We start from the raw sequence: 14755 nt of genomic DNA on the forward strand, positions 1-14755 counted from the left end.
TAAAATTAAGAGAGTGCGAACAAGGACATGTACAGGACCGCACTCCTCGGTTTAGTACTTGGGAGCAGTCTTCAGATTTCATTCTCGCAATTAACACAACCGCACTGGCATCGGAAAACGGAGGCGCAGACAAGGGACAGCTGCGCCATTGACAAGACGGGAATACGCGGTCAGATGAGCGCTAGCGACATTCCGCGTCCCTTATAGGTCCATGGGGGTTTCCATTGCTCAGCCAAGTAAGTGTTTCGTGACCACGTGATCCGACGCCTGTAGGGCAGGTGGGTGCAAGACACGTCCACCTGTTTGCGACAGACAGACAATAGGCGTCGAACTGCTTCGTTGCTCGCGAAAGATTTGCATCAGGTGCAGTTTTCCACTCTGACGCCAAATAAGGAGGCGAGGACTACCGCATGCGATAGAATTGTTATTCCCTGACTGTACTGCGTGCTGATAGGCAAAGTCGGAATGACATCTCGCAAAGGACATCGCTTGAGCACCCGTGTCCGATGCAACAAATAAGTGTAAAGTTTGCATTCGTGATATGTTCCAGGCAAAGCCTGCGACACTTGAAACGTGGATGTGCAGGAGGGAGAGGGCGCCTATTCTGTACGGCGGCGTCGTTCGCCACTATCGGCGGCACCATTGTTGCGGCCGAGTCACGTGACAGCAGAGAAACGTAATAAATGCCCACCTCCTGTGTATGGCCCCGCCATTCTCTCTCCGCTGTTGCCATGCCTGATCACGGCCGGCGAGCTCTGCACCGAGTGTGCGACTCGGTCAGCGGCGTCAACTGGCGCCCGACGCGGTTCGTCGACGAGCTAGTGGTGGCTCGTTACGCCTGCTGCGTGTGCCACGTGATTCCGAGCACGACGGTTGTACTGCCCTGTGGTCACGCCCTGTGCGAGCAGTGCCAGCGAGGCTCCGTCATTCAAGATGGCGGAAGCGTCTGCCCCCTGGACCGAGAGCCGTTCGGCGAGGACGGGTGCCAGAAGCAGCATTTCCCAGAAAGGAAGAAGCAGAACCTGAAGGTCTGTACCGAATATGTGTCGCAATCTAACAGCGAGAAAAGTCGTGACGTTAGGTATGCTGGTCTTCTCATGTTTCCTTTCCCTCTGATATGAGGCTTTTCGCTAGCGTTGCATTCAAGAGAGCTGTCTGTGGGTGCCGCTGCAACCCGACCGAGGCTTTAACAAATCCGTGCAGAAACGTCTATCGTAGTTGCCTATATATACATACATATGCGTGAGCATTGTGCAACATGCTCACCAACACGCAGCCCGGTGTTTTTTTGTGTTATGGAACTTGATCCGACCAGAATAAACCCTTATTAGCACTCACCGGGCGTTCGCTAATGTTCGCTAGTGAACGTCGTAAGGTGGGTTTAATTAACATAGTTCATTACGGCACTCGAACCCACTACCATTCGTGTTAATTAATGTGGCGTTAGTTCGGCAGGTAATTAAGATCGACTTAAAGCATTCGAACACTCGAACTTTGGTGGGGATTGAACCCACAACCTTTGGTGTTTAGGGGAATCAGCGTTAATTTAGCGAAGCTGTTGCTAAACCGCTACTGCATTTGCTGAGTTGCATAAGCGATATTCTGATCTGTGCCGTCGGAGCGTTGTTCTCGGTAACGCTGGTTATTGCGCACTTCTGTTTCACGCGCTTGTTGTGCGTTTGCGGCCTTCCATGTTTCCTCTTGTTGGTTATGCTCGTGAACGTCTCGCTGTAGTTACCCGATGTGCGCAGAGTTGTTGAGCTGTTTCTGGCGTTTTCTGTATTGACACTGTTACTCTGCATTTGAGCGTTTCTGTTATTTATTAAGCGGCATTGGTCATCTTGGCGCCATATGGGTAAATGCGACGGCGTCGTGTCGATATAGAGTACGAAGTGCTGCGGCCCGACACTTGCTGATGTCCATGTAGCCCGGTGTCATTATCAACCTTATTGAACATGATCCGACTCTTATTACATTATGCAGTGCTTCACTTATGGTTCGGATGCTTGTTTAGAGCTTGTATGCTGTTCCCTGCGTTGTACGGTTGATTTCAATGAGCATGCCTGCTTAAGGGGGTATGAGCCATTGCGTTCGTCTTGTGTGATGTGCAGGTACCTCGTTGGGTAAGCATAAACATGCTTCCACATTCACAAGTTCACCTAGAACTGAGAATCGACCATCTGTCGGCAATACATGAAGCAAAAATTCGTGCTTGCTTGGCTTACTTTTTGTATTTTTCAGCCTTGTTTTCTCCGCCAAAATATCAATTTCGCCTCGGCACTGTTGTTGCGGGTCGGCGTTGGCCACCCGAATCGCAGACGCCGTGGGGACGCGTTGCCGGCGCTCGCGTTACTTGATAGCAATCTGCGACGTGGCTAAAGTGCGCGCCCGCGCTGGACTAATCTTCAAAGCGATCTGCGATGTTTGCAGAGTGCGCGCAGTGCAGGCAGCTTCCTATGCGCTGTGCTTTTGACACTTCGTTCGCTTCGAAGCGAGATGCGCGGGCGTCAATTGGCTCGCGGTTGCTGCCGCGATTCCTAGCTCCAGCGTCTGTTTCCTAGCTGCAGCGTCTCCACCGACTGTTTCCGCTGTCATCGAGCGAGATGTGTTTGTTTACTTTTGTGCGCGTGACTCCATGCTGGTTAATTTAGTCAAAACACATTGACGGGCTAGTTGGTCGGCATCCATGATAGAATGGGTAAGCGCGATTGGACAAGTACGTAGAAAGAAGCAGAAACGCAAAAACAGCGCTGTCCCTGTGTGTGTTTCTTTTCTTTCAATGTCCTCATTGAGTGACGCTTACCGATGTTATCATTGTTAATGTCGTTAGCCAGGGAATGTAGTACTATCGCAATCGGTGCTTTGCTTTACGGGCGGAACTGCGAACTTTTTACACTTACCGCCATCTGTCCTTTCGCCGATTTCATCCCAATGTGTTGCATTTAAAACCTACGTCACAATATTCTACCGTTACCTACGCACAGTACTCACCGGTTCTATCAATTTCTTCCCTGCTTTTTTTCTTCTCACCAATAGTCTAAACGTCTCACACTTATCTCGACTGCTGAACAGTTAATCCTTCTATATATCTGAATCGCAATGCCTCTGGAATGTGCACACTCCATAGGGGTCTCTCTGTGTGTATAGCGGCGTTCGATTACGATTTATAGAGCCGTTTACATGCTGCCTTTTTTTTAACGCCCACGTGCAGTATCCCACAGTTCTCCAGCTACCCCAGTCATGTACAAATTGTCGCCATGTTGTCCCTACGAACTTAACCTCATCCACCCACCTAACTTTTTGCCGCTTCCTGCTACGCTTCCCTTCCCTTGGAATCCAGTCCGTAACCTTTAATGACCATCGGTCATCTTCCGTTCTCATTAGATGTCCTGCCCATTTCTTTTTCTTGATTACAACTAAGATCTCATTAATTCGCGTTTGTTCCCTCGCCAAATCTGCTCTTTTCTTATCCCTAAACGTTACACCCATCATCTTTCTTTCCATAGCTCATTGCGTCGCTCTCAATTTAAGTAGAACCGTTTTCATAAGCCTCCAGGTTTCTGCCCTAAACGTGAGTAGTGGTGAGACACAGCTGTTATACGCTCTTCCCTTGAGGGATAACGACAACCTACTCATCACGATCTGAGAATGCCTGCCAAACGCACCCCAGCCCATTCTTATTCTTCTGGTTATTTCAGACTCGTGATCCGGATCCGCGGTGAGTAGCTGCCATAAGTAATGTATTCGCTTACCACTTCCAGTGCCTCGCTACCCATCGTAAACTGCTGTTCTCTTTCGAGACTGTTCAACATTACTTTTGTTTTATGCAGGTTAATTTTTAGACCCACCCTCCTTCATTGCCTCTCCAGGTCAGTGAGCATGCATTGCAATTGGTCCCCTGAATTACTGAGATAAGCAATATCATCAGTGAATCGCAAGTTACTAAGGTATTCTTCATTAACGCTTATCCCCAATTCTTCCCAATCCAGGTTTCTGAATACCTCCTGTAAACACGCTGTGAATAGCATTGGACAGATCATATCTCCCTGCCTGACGCCTTTCTTTATTGGGATTTTGTTTTCTTTATGTAGGACTACGGTGGTTGTGGAGCCGCTATAGATATCTTTCAGTATTTTTACATACGGCTCGTCTACACCCTCATTCCGTGATGCCTCCATGCGTGCCGCTCCTATATGAATACAACCGGCTACAATTTATATCACAGTAATAATGAAACAAAGGCGCATATGTATGCAAAACAAGAGTATTGCCGTAAAATTAGGTGCCCCGGTTATCCTGGCTATAGTGCAAAAAAAAGGCAGGTAACTATATCAGGTGTAATGGATCAGCTTTAAACAATAGATGACTAATTTGTCATTAAAAGAACTGCCCAAAGAAGCTCCTCAAAAACGAATGGGTACACTATGATTATCTTCCCAAACAAGCCGAATAAATGGTTTCCGAAAAGATCAGAAGTCGTCGGGGAGAGAAAGCTTTTGAATAGGACTTCAGTGCCATATAAACATATAAATTGGCTTTTTGCAAGGTAACTAACGCTGGCTTTAACGTAAAATATAATACTGCGACGTGACTACACTATTAAAAACACTAAATGAGGCAATACAAGGAAAAATCGCACATGGTCCTGTAGGGTTTCACCGCAACATTACAGTGATTGCAGGGCCGTTACCTTTACATGCACGCCTTATAACTCACTTTTCATCGGTCATAGTGCCCGAGTCGTATGCCCACGGTTAATCACATGTCCTTCCGGTAACACGACGATTATCGTGAACATGCTTGCGATACGAAGAACTTCTTATCCTTAAATTCGCTCACATTGAATGCGAGACACCCGCGCTTCATTGCCAAAACAGTATACCAGAGAAGAGAGTTTAACTTCAGTTTGCCCTTTCTGTTTTCCGTTTTCTTTTTCGTTGAAGGCTTACTGCTGGAATGAGGCCCAAGGCTGCAATTTCGTCGGCCCCCTGGCGGATCTTTTGCGGCACTTTGAGGCAGAATGCGCCTTCCACTCGTTACCGTGTCAAGGGTGCGGCAAGAACATCCCAAACGCTCATCTGGCAGCCCACTACATCGGCGGGTGCAGCAACGGTTCTTTGCCTGGTGGCGCCACCGTCGTTACCGATGACATAGCTGCGGCTCGGCAAGACGTCGAGGAGCCACGAAAGAACACCTACGAAGACGACATCTCGACGCTTCAGAGCCAGGTCAACGAGCTTACGCAAGCTGCAAGAATCCAAGGTGTTCCGCCGCTGGAGGAGTTGAACGCCACACTGGTGGCAAGCTTCATGTCCCTCAATGCCAATGTTGCGCTGGCCGCCGAGAAATTCTCCGACATAATTGGCGACATCTCGCAGGCGCATCTGCGCTTGCTGTCTGGGAACGCAGAGGAAAGCTCATTGGCAAGAGAAAATGAGGCGATCCGTAGAGCAAGTCATTCTGATGCAAAGACGGCATGGCGGGAGGAAACGAGAGACATCCTTCGAAATTTGGAAATATGTGCCAGAGAATCAGTGTCCTCTATTCAATGCGTTTATCGAACGGTAAATACAGCAGACGAGCCTTTTCCAACAGTCGAGGTGTATCCAGTGTCACCGACAACCGAAGAGTCGACTGCAAGAATGGGTGACTCATCCTCGCCAAGCTGCGCAGAAGTGAAAGAAACAGTTTACCTAATGTTCGTATCAAACCCCGAACGAAGTGATCAACTTTGTTTCGTTCCTGCACAGGCTAGCTTCCGTCGACGAGGCGCGTGGTGCAAAGTTATTTTTGGCACAAAGTATGGCAGGCATTCAAGTGCGCTCGAATTCCGTTGGTGTAGTGAGCAGAGGACGATCGGCAATATGCCGCGCGTCGTTAGGGTGTCAATATTGCACAAGGGTAGTTACATTGCTTTACCGCTAGTGGAAGAATGCAATCCCCTACAGCAGGTGACGTACTCCGAGAAGGAATGGTCTGTGTATAAAGATATAAACCAAGTGAGATTTGAAATCGTCGTACGTGACTGACAATAGCGTGCGACTCATTTCGTCACTCGTCAAACGTTTTACAGCTTTGGCCATTCAGGGACTCCAAGCCAGCAAGCACCAACATCGTGGTGTATGCTGAAGCAGCTGCTTACACTCATTTTCGTGTGTAAAAGCCGCGGCTCTTTATTCTTGTACGGAAATACGAAGAGCAAACTTCGCAAAGGGGGTGGGAGGGAGAGGGTAGGTTCTCTAAGTGTCCCCTCTGTGGACTGTTCATTTCGGCGGCTTCTGATTGAGTGGAGCTGTATTAGTGCGGAAAAGAGTGACTGCGGGCGTCTGCCTCGTTCTTGCTTGTACCCCATTCCAGCCAATCACCACTTGAGCAGCAGACGAAATGGACATGTCCACTAGGAGGACATTTACTGAATAGCCCCCACATGATTAGTAAGTACCGGGCTCCACATCTACATCTGCTACATGTGCAAGTTTAGCGTTCGAATACCAGGCGTTCGACATGAATTAAGGAAGCTTGCAATACACTACAAGGGTGGCTGTTCCATGTTGGGTTCTTGAATGACATTTGTGGCACTTAATGAGCTTACAAACTGTACAAGTTGGTATCAACTCATTGTAAAGAATGGCGCAAAAATAATGTAACTTCAGGAAACCTACTGCGATGGTGGCAGGGGAACTTGGCCAATAAACTTCTGTGAATAATTCGTACGCGTCGTGCGATTGTATTATTTATTGACGACACACTTCTCTCCAGTTTTTTTCAGAAAGTCATTCTATTCTTCTAATCTTAGACTCCATTATATATAGTGCGCGTAGAACTAGCTATTGGAATCAAAACGCTTGTGATCGTTGGCGGAAAGCAAGCGGCAAGCCTTGCTTTTCGATAACTTTGGAAAAGTTGGGTAGATTTGGACAACGGAGGTTTCAAAGCGAAGCATCAATGGCGTGAACTTCATGAAAGCCAAGTGGGCGACGCCGACTTCCCACGTTACAGCGTTTCAGTGGCACGGCATCGAGTCAATTGAGTCACACAGAAGCCAGTAGAAAGATACGAGGTTTTCCTTAACGTAACCGAAGACTACGCGCTATATGTGCATATATGAACCACAGAATCATGAGCTCCTAATCGCACTGCGTACACACAGGTTGCCAAGAAATTCGTGCATTATATATAGATACATATAAATATATAAGGATATATATAAAGTGATATATATATAAATATATATCGCTTTCGTGGAGCCTCGAGAACTCGTAATTATGTGTGTCTAATCTCGCAGCCTATGAGCGCCTAACCATGTGATACGTTTTCAGATCAGCAATGGTATCTTTAAAGTGCCCAAGGTGTTCAACGACGGCAGCTAACTTCATGGAAAGAAACCATGTGGATACTCGTCCCTGAGCTCCACAATTTCTCCATTCAGAGTACTCCATTCCTCTGCGGGTTTGTCAGTACGATAAATGAATTTTGCCAACTAACAACTCATGGTAATTCGCTGCAAAAATACTTTAAATTGGTTGAAGAATATACTCTAGATAACTTTTGCTAGGTTGTTGCAACCCTTGCAGTCAAGGCGGCTTTGTCATTTTTGCAGCCAAGCCCACTGTGAGCCTCTAGATACATTCCAACTTACACATGTAGGAAGTGGATGCGTGTCGGAACCACGACAGTGATAAGGCTGCTGATAATAGTCTAGTGTCATGAGCGACCATTGCAATAACAAGAGCAAATTGCGGTTTATAGTCGATTTCAAACACTTTAACGAAACGAGGCCAGGCTGCAGCAACGATATACGCAAGCGTGAAACTACAGAAAAGTGAACATTATCACGCGATAACGAAGGCTATGCTTTGACAAACCAAGTATCTTAGAGTCGGAACACATGTGCGCAAGCTCCACCCGCGCTGCTTTGTATCCATTTTCTAAGACAAGCTAGCCTTCCATAGTATGAAAAACCTGTAAGTTTCGTCAGGTACCCCTTCTGTTGAAACGTCGCAAGCAGCTCACGTTTGCTGCACTAGTTTCTAACTGCAATGAAACAAAAAAAAATTCAGTGCCTTTCCACTCTTCCGACCACTAATGGCGAAGTGCACCTCTGCCGCGGGTCACCCCGGCATTGCACTGTCTTCGGAATCTGCCCACGTATGGGGAGGGCTTAACGCATGCTTCGCCTCGGTCGCGGGTCAGCCCGGAATCGCACTGTCTGCAGGGTCAGCTCACATATGGAGAGCGCTTAACGCGTGCTTCACCTTCACCTTCGCCGTGCGTTGGCCCGGGATCGCACTGTCTTCGCGATAGGCCCAAATATGGGGAGTGCTTAACCTCTGCTTCACCTCTGCCGCGGGTAGGCCCGGAATTTCACTGTCTTCGGGATAGGCGCACATATGGGGAGTGCTTAACACCTGTTTCACGTGGTCGGTGGGTCGGTCTTGTATTGAATTAACTTCGGGATCGGCCCAACGTTTGCGGAGTGCCCAATGCCTGCTTCACGTTCGCCGCGGGTGGGCCCTGTATAGCATTAACTTCGGTATCGGCCTACGTATGCGGGGTGCTTAAGCCTGATTCACCTTGGCATTGGATCGGCCCGCAATTGCACTGTCTTCGGGATCGGCCCACATATGGGGAGTGCTTAACGTCTGTTTCACCTCGGCCGCGGGTCGCCCCGGAATTGCACTGTATACCTTCTGGATAGGCCTACATATGGAAAGTGCTTAACGCCTGCTTCACCTCGGATGCCGATTCACTGCACGCATGGGGAATGCTTAACGCCTCCTTTGCCTCCGTTGCTGGTCCGTCCGGCATTGCACTAACTTCGGGATTTGTCCACGTATGCAGCATCATTGGTCTATGTTCACGGAGAAGAGATCCGCCAGAACTACAGAAACAGCTCCGCTTAAAAAAATACAAAATGCGCGATTGAACTCTTTCACTGACTACAATAACAGGAGGCGTAGTCGAGTGCTGTGGATTTGATTCTGACCTGCGCTATGGGGAAACATTTCAGGTGAGTGAAGTTCGACTAGCTGTACATTTAAGCGTAATAGATAAAGAGCATGCAAGCTAGCTCCCGTGCTCTTTATTTTTTATGGTTCCCCCGCAGGGGCGTCTGCGTCAGCAGGCGTTTGGTGTGTTGCGACACCACGGACCCGAGCACACGAGGGTTGGACCCTCCCGCGTGTAGCCGTGCGCGGCTTAGCCGTGTCCGGGGAAAAGGGGATCCTGGGGGTTGAGCCAATGCCGGGTGTTTGGACCTTTAAGGCCCCTCGGCGGCGGCAACACACCCCTTTGGCCTCGGCTTCACGTAGACGGCACCCCCGGACTGACCCACCCGGGGGAAATCGGTAGTTGCCTTTTCCTGTCCTCCTCTCCATCCTGCGTCTTTTTCTCTTCCTTTCAATCTTTCCTGTCTTCTCGTCTCTTCTATTTACTTCCAACTTTCCTGGCAGCGAGGGTTAACCTTGTGTGGGTGGCCAACCTTGGGTACTCCAGATTGGGTTATAGTGGCACCGTACAACTGGCGAGGGCTTGTCTTACTCGTAAGACTTGCTCCGTCCCCATGTTGGGCTCGGTGGTGGGCGGTTGGCGCTGCTGCCGAACTCAAGACTTCTATATGGCTTCTAGCAAACCACTTTCCCTTGATCGCCCTCTAAAAAGAGGGCGCACCGATGCAACGTTTCAATTCTTTTTGAAGAACAATCAAGAACACTTCCCTAAATACCAAGTAATCCACAGCGAAGGCAACAAGAGCGTGCGTAAATTCTCCCCCTTCTTGGTGGCGAAATGCCTCGCAAACACTATAGGATCTGGCTACAAAGCTACAAAGATGTCGAATGGAGACCTGCTCCTTGAATTGAAGGATAAAACACAACATGATAAAATTAATGACTTGAAATGCATTGGCGATGTAGCAGTCACTGTGTCGGCACATCGAACCATGAACACGAGCCGTGGAGTAATCTCTGAAGACGACTTCTTAGACCTTAGTAACGATGAGCTGCTTGAAGGTTTCCAGGACCAAAATGTGATCAAAGTAGAAAGAATCCAAATCCGGAGGAACAATGAACAACTTCCTACAAAGCACATAGTATTAACCTTTGGTACCAGTCTACTGCCTAGCACATTGGATGCAGGCTATATCAAAGTACGTGTTAGGCCGTACATCCCAAATCCTCGACGGTGCTTTAAGTGCCAGAGGTATGGGCATGGATCCCAGACGTGCCGAGGAAGGCAGACCTGCGCAAAATGCAGCTCGAACGATCACCCATCAGACACTTGCGACTCATCTCCACATTGTGTGAACTGTGATGGAAGCCATCCAGCCTACTCTAGAACATGCCCTAAATGGAAGAAAGAGAAAGAAATCATTGCATTGAAGGTCAAAGAAAATATAACATTTCACGAAGCAAGAAAACGTCTGTCGTACTTGAATCACACGAACTTTTCCGAGGTGGCGCGACGGGGGGCAGCGTCACAAATCCCTCGGGAGTCTACCGCGGTCACTGACAGTGGCCCGGTAATCACTCCGCCTGCCCCCCTGGTGGCAGCAGCAGATGCTGCTCCATCAACATCGAAGGTGGGCCTGCAGACTTCGGTTCCGCAGGCTCTAAAGCTAAACCGAACTCCACGGCCTGGGACGCGAGTTTCAGCGCCTAATTCACGATCCTCCAGCACCTCCGAGAAGGTTATGGAGGTCGATCAGAAATCCTTGGCGTCATCGACGCCGAAAGATCAGCGCTCCCAAGAGCGCGCTAAAAGAGATAAAATACCTATAACTGCACAAAGAAAGGGACCGGTAACCTAAACGGTTACCGCTCTTGTATACATATCCATCTATCTTTACCACGTTCTCTTGAACACAGTCAACAAAAATCTTCCTCAAAATGGCTACACAAATAATTCAGTGGAATTCCAGGGGCCTCCTTCGCAATCTAGATGATGTCAAAGATCTACTAGAGGAATACCAGCCACGACTGTTCGGTGTTCAAGAAACACATTTAAAGTCTACACACCAGAACTTTTTAAAACAGTACATAATTTTCCGTAAAGATAGAAATAATGGCAATTCTTCTTCAGGTGGTGTGGCAATCATAGCCCAAAAGTCAGTAGCATGCCAGCATGTATCACTCCAGAGTTCATTTGAAGCAGTGGCTGTTCGGGCTATATTGTTCAATCATCTTATAACGATTTGCTCCCTATATATATCGCCTGATGAGCGGTTAGACATTGCAGAATTTGAAAAGCTGATTGACCAGCTTCCTGAACCCTATATAGTAATTGGAGATTTTAATGCTCACAGCCCATTTTGGGGTGATTCAAGATGTGATGCGAGAGGACGGGCAATAGAGAACTTCCTTCTTTCTTCTGGAGCCTGTCTCTTTAACAAGACAGAGCCAACTTTCTACAGTCCTACACACAACACGTATTCATGTATAGATTTAGCCATAGGGTCAGCATCACTTCTCCCACACCTGGTATGGAGAGTTGTCACTAATCCATATGGGAGCGATCATTTCCCGACACTCCTAGAAACAACAAACTGGCACGATGGACCAGCTTACCCCCCAAAATGGAGACTTCATTCAGCAGACTGGTCAAAATTTAGAAACATAAGTAAACTGTGCCTAGAAGAAGTGGACCATTTAGGTGTAGAAGAACTGGCTAGCTACATCACTGAACACATCCTCTGTTCCGCTCGAAACTGCATACCTCAATCCTGCACAGATAGAGTAAATGCAAAACCGTGGTGGAACAAGGACTGCGAAACTGCTAAGAAACGTCAGAACAAAGCGTGGAGTAAACTTTCACGCTACCCAACCACAGAAAATCTAATAGAATTTAAGCGCTGCAAAGCAAATGGACGCCGTATCCGCCGAATATCCAAAAGAGAAAGCTGGACGTGCTACATATCCTCAATAAACTCATACACGGATGTTAGCAAAGTATATAACAGAGTACGCAAACTGAAAGGACAACGTCCAAATCCTTTTCCTCTCGTCACTGGTTCTGGTGATTCAGTAGAAGATCAAGCAAACACTCTTGGCGAGCACTTTCAGAGAGTATCAGGTTCAGAAAATTATTCCGAAAATTTCTTAAACCATAAAAGAATAGCTGAAAATATTCCTCTGCGTCCAAAAAAGTCATCAGAAGGGTACAATAGACCATTAACGTTCCATGAACTCAAGCTTGCCCTAGGCTCTTGTGGTAGCTCGGCTCCAGGTTCTGACGCAATAACTTATGAAATAATCAACAATCTGCCTTATGAGACCCTAAACTGCCTTTTAGGCCTTTACAATAAGATATTTGCTACTGGTCATATACCTTCATCTTGGAAAGAAGCAATAGTTCTACCAATACTAAAACATGGCAAAGACCCTTCCTTAGTTAACAGTTACAGACCAATTGCACTCACTAGCTGCTTACTCAAAGTATTTGAAAAGATGATTAACCGACGCCTTGTCTTCTTTTTGGAATATAATGGTATACTGGACCCTCGCCAATCTGGCTTCCGAAGAGCGAGGTCTACTACCGATAATCTAGTTCTCCTTGAATCATATATACGTGATGCATTTGTACATAGCCAATACTGTCTGTCTGTATTCTTTGACCTTGAGAAGGCATATGATACTGCCTGGCGATATGGTATTCTGCAAGACCTCTCTTCCTATGGAATTTGTGGTAGTATGCTAAATATTCTTCAAAATTACTTATTTGAAAGAAAGTTACGCGTTAGAATTGGCAATGTACTATCGCGCACTTTTATTCAAGAAAATGGTGTACCACAGGGAGTAGTGCTAAGTTGCACACTTTTTATAATCAAAATGAACTCTCTCCGCTCTGTTATACCATCAATGGTGTCTTATTCTGTCTATGTGGACGACATCCAAATCAGCTTTAAATCTTGCAACCTGTCCATATGTGAACGCCAGATACAGTTGAGTGTTAACCGCCTCACGAAATGGGCAGACGAAAACGGGTTTACATTCAATGCAGAAAAGACTTCCTGTGTGCTGTTTTCCAGACGTAGAGGGGTATCTCCTGACCCTTGCATTACGATGCATGGGAGAAACCTGGTAAATAAAAAAGAACAAAAATTTCTTGGTATAACATTCGATAGTAAGCTAACCTTCACGCAGCATATAAAACAGTTGAAGCTGAAATGTCTTAAAACCATGAACCTTTTAAAGATTTTATCCCATCAGTCGTGGGGAACAGATAGGTATTGCCTCCTATCTCTTTTTAAAAGCCTTGTGTTGTCACGCATAGACTACGGATGTATTGTTTACCAGTCTGCTTCAAACACAACACTTAAGCAACTCGATCCTGTCTATCACTTAGGTATCCGCCTAGCTCTGGGTGCCTTTAGGACGAGCCCCGTCCAAAGTCTATACGCAGAATCGGATCAGTGGCCGCTGCATTATCAACGTACATATCTGGGAGTCACCTATGCAATAAGAATCATGTCACTAAAACACCACCCATGCAAAGCACTCATAAGTGATCAATCCACAAACCAGTTGTACTTAAACAGGCCTTCACACGCCCCACCGTTCCCGTTGGCAGTAATATCTGTTGCGGAAGAACTCGGAGTACTTTTCACAGATCTACAGGAAAGCGACAATGCTGAACCTATTCCACCCTGGGAACAATGTACAGTTACCTGTGACTTATCCTTTAGAGAACTGAACAAAAAGAGTTGTCCAAGTGCCCTCATCCAGCAACATTTCTTGGCCCTTGAAGACAAGTATAGATCAACGGCATTTTTCACTGATGCTTCGAAGTCGGCAACTTCAGTATCATGTGCAGCCCATGGCCCAAACTTCTCCAACGCTAAAACCTTACATAACCATAGCAGCATTTTTACAGCCGAAGCGTACGGTATCCTGATCACTGTTGAATACATAGTGCAGCACAATATACAAAAGTCCATAATATACACAGATTCCTTAAGTGTTGTCACAGCCCTGTCCTGTGGCAAAACAAGCCGAAACCCTGTATTAAACATGCTCATTAAACACATTCACCTAGCATATAAACAAAACCTAGCTCTTGTTGTATGCTGGGTGCCAGGACACTCTGGGATTGCAGGCAATGAAATGGCAGACAAGAATGCTGGACAAGCGGCTCATCGGGATATTATTGATGTAAGCTGGGTACCTGGTGTAGATATGAAACCGGCTGTACGAAAGGTGCTTCATGACCATTGGCAAGCTGAGTGGGACAAGCAAGTGGAAAATAAGCTGCATCTGCTTAAACCGCGATTAAGCAAACCTTTCCGACTGAAGCTTGATAGGCACACGGAAGTCACCCTAGCACGACTCAGAATAGGACACACTTATGGCACACACAAACACCTATTGACTGCAACTGACCCCCCGACGTGTACACGCTGCGGTGAGATCTTAACCGTCCTACATATCCTCATTCAATGTCCCGAACTTCACCGAGAGCGATTAGCTCATTTTAAGGAACTCTACACACACCATATACCATCCCATCCCTCGATGTTCTTATCAGAAGATGCACTTTTTAACTTTAAAAGAGTGCTTAATTATCTTGCTCAAGCTAACTTTCTAGATATCATCTCATTCCATGCTAACCATCAGACTGTGCCTCACAGGTGAAGTATAGTCTGATGCACATAAGTATGTCCGAGCTCTTGCACTTCTTGCGTAGGCAAGAATTGCACAGCGAGGGACTCGGGCAATCCGCAACAATTTACCATGTGTCCCTAAAACCAATAATTTTAGAA

General features: G+C 47.0%; 1 protein-coding gene across 1 annotated transcript; it reads left to right on the forward strand.

Annotated features, from left to right (window-relative positions):
• Positions 1-596: 596 nt before the first annotated feature.
• Positions 597-6704, forward strand: LOC139046857 (uncharacterized). The gene is made up of 2 exons (XM_070520776.1): positions 597-1028; positions 4944-6704. The coding sequence occupies exons 1-2, from the start codon at positions 684-686 to the stop codon at positions 6027-6029; spliced, it is 1431 nt and encodes a 476-aa protein (XP_070376877.1). The 5' UTR covers positions 597-683; the 3' UTR covers positions 6030-6704.
• Positions 6705-14755: the final 8051 nt, after the last annotated feature.

Source organism: Dermacentor albipictus, chromosome 6 (assembly GCF_038994185.2).
Source record: "Dermacentor albipictus isolate Rhodes 1998 colony chromosome 6, USDA_Dalb.pri_finalv2, whole genome shotgun sequence".
NCBI lineage: Eukaryota > Metazoa > Arthropoda > Arachnida > Ixodida > Ixodidae > Dermacentor > Dermacentor albipictus.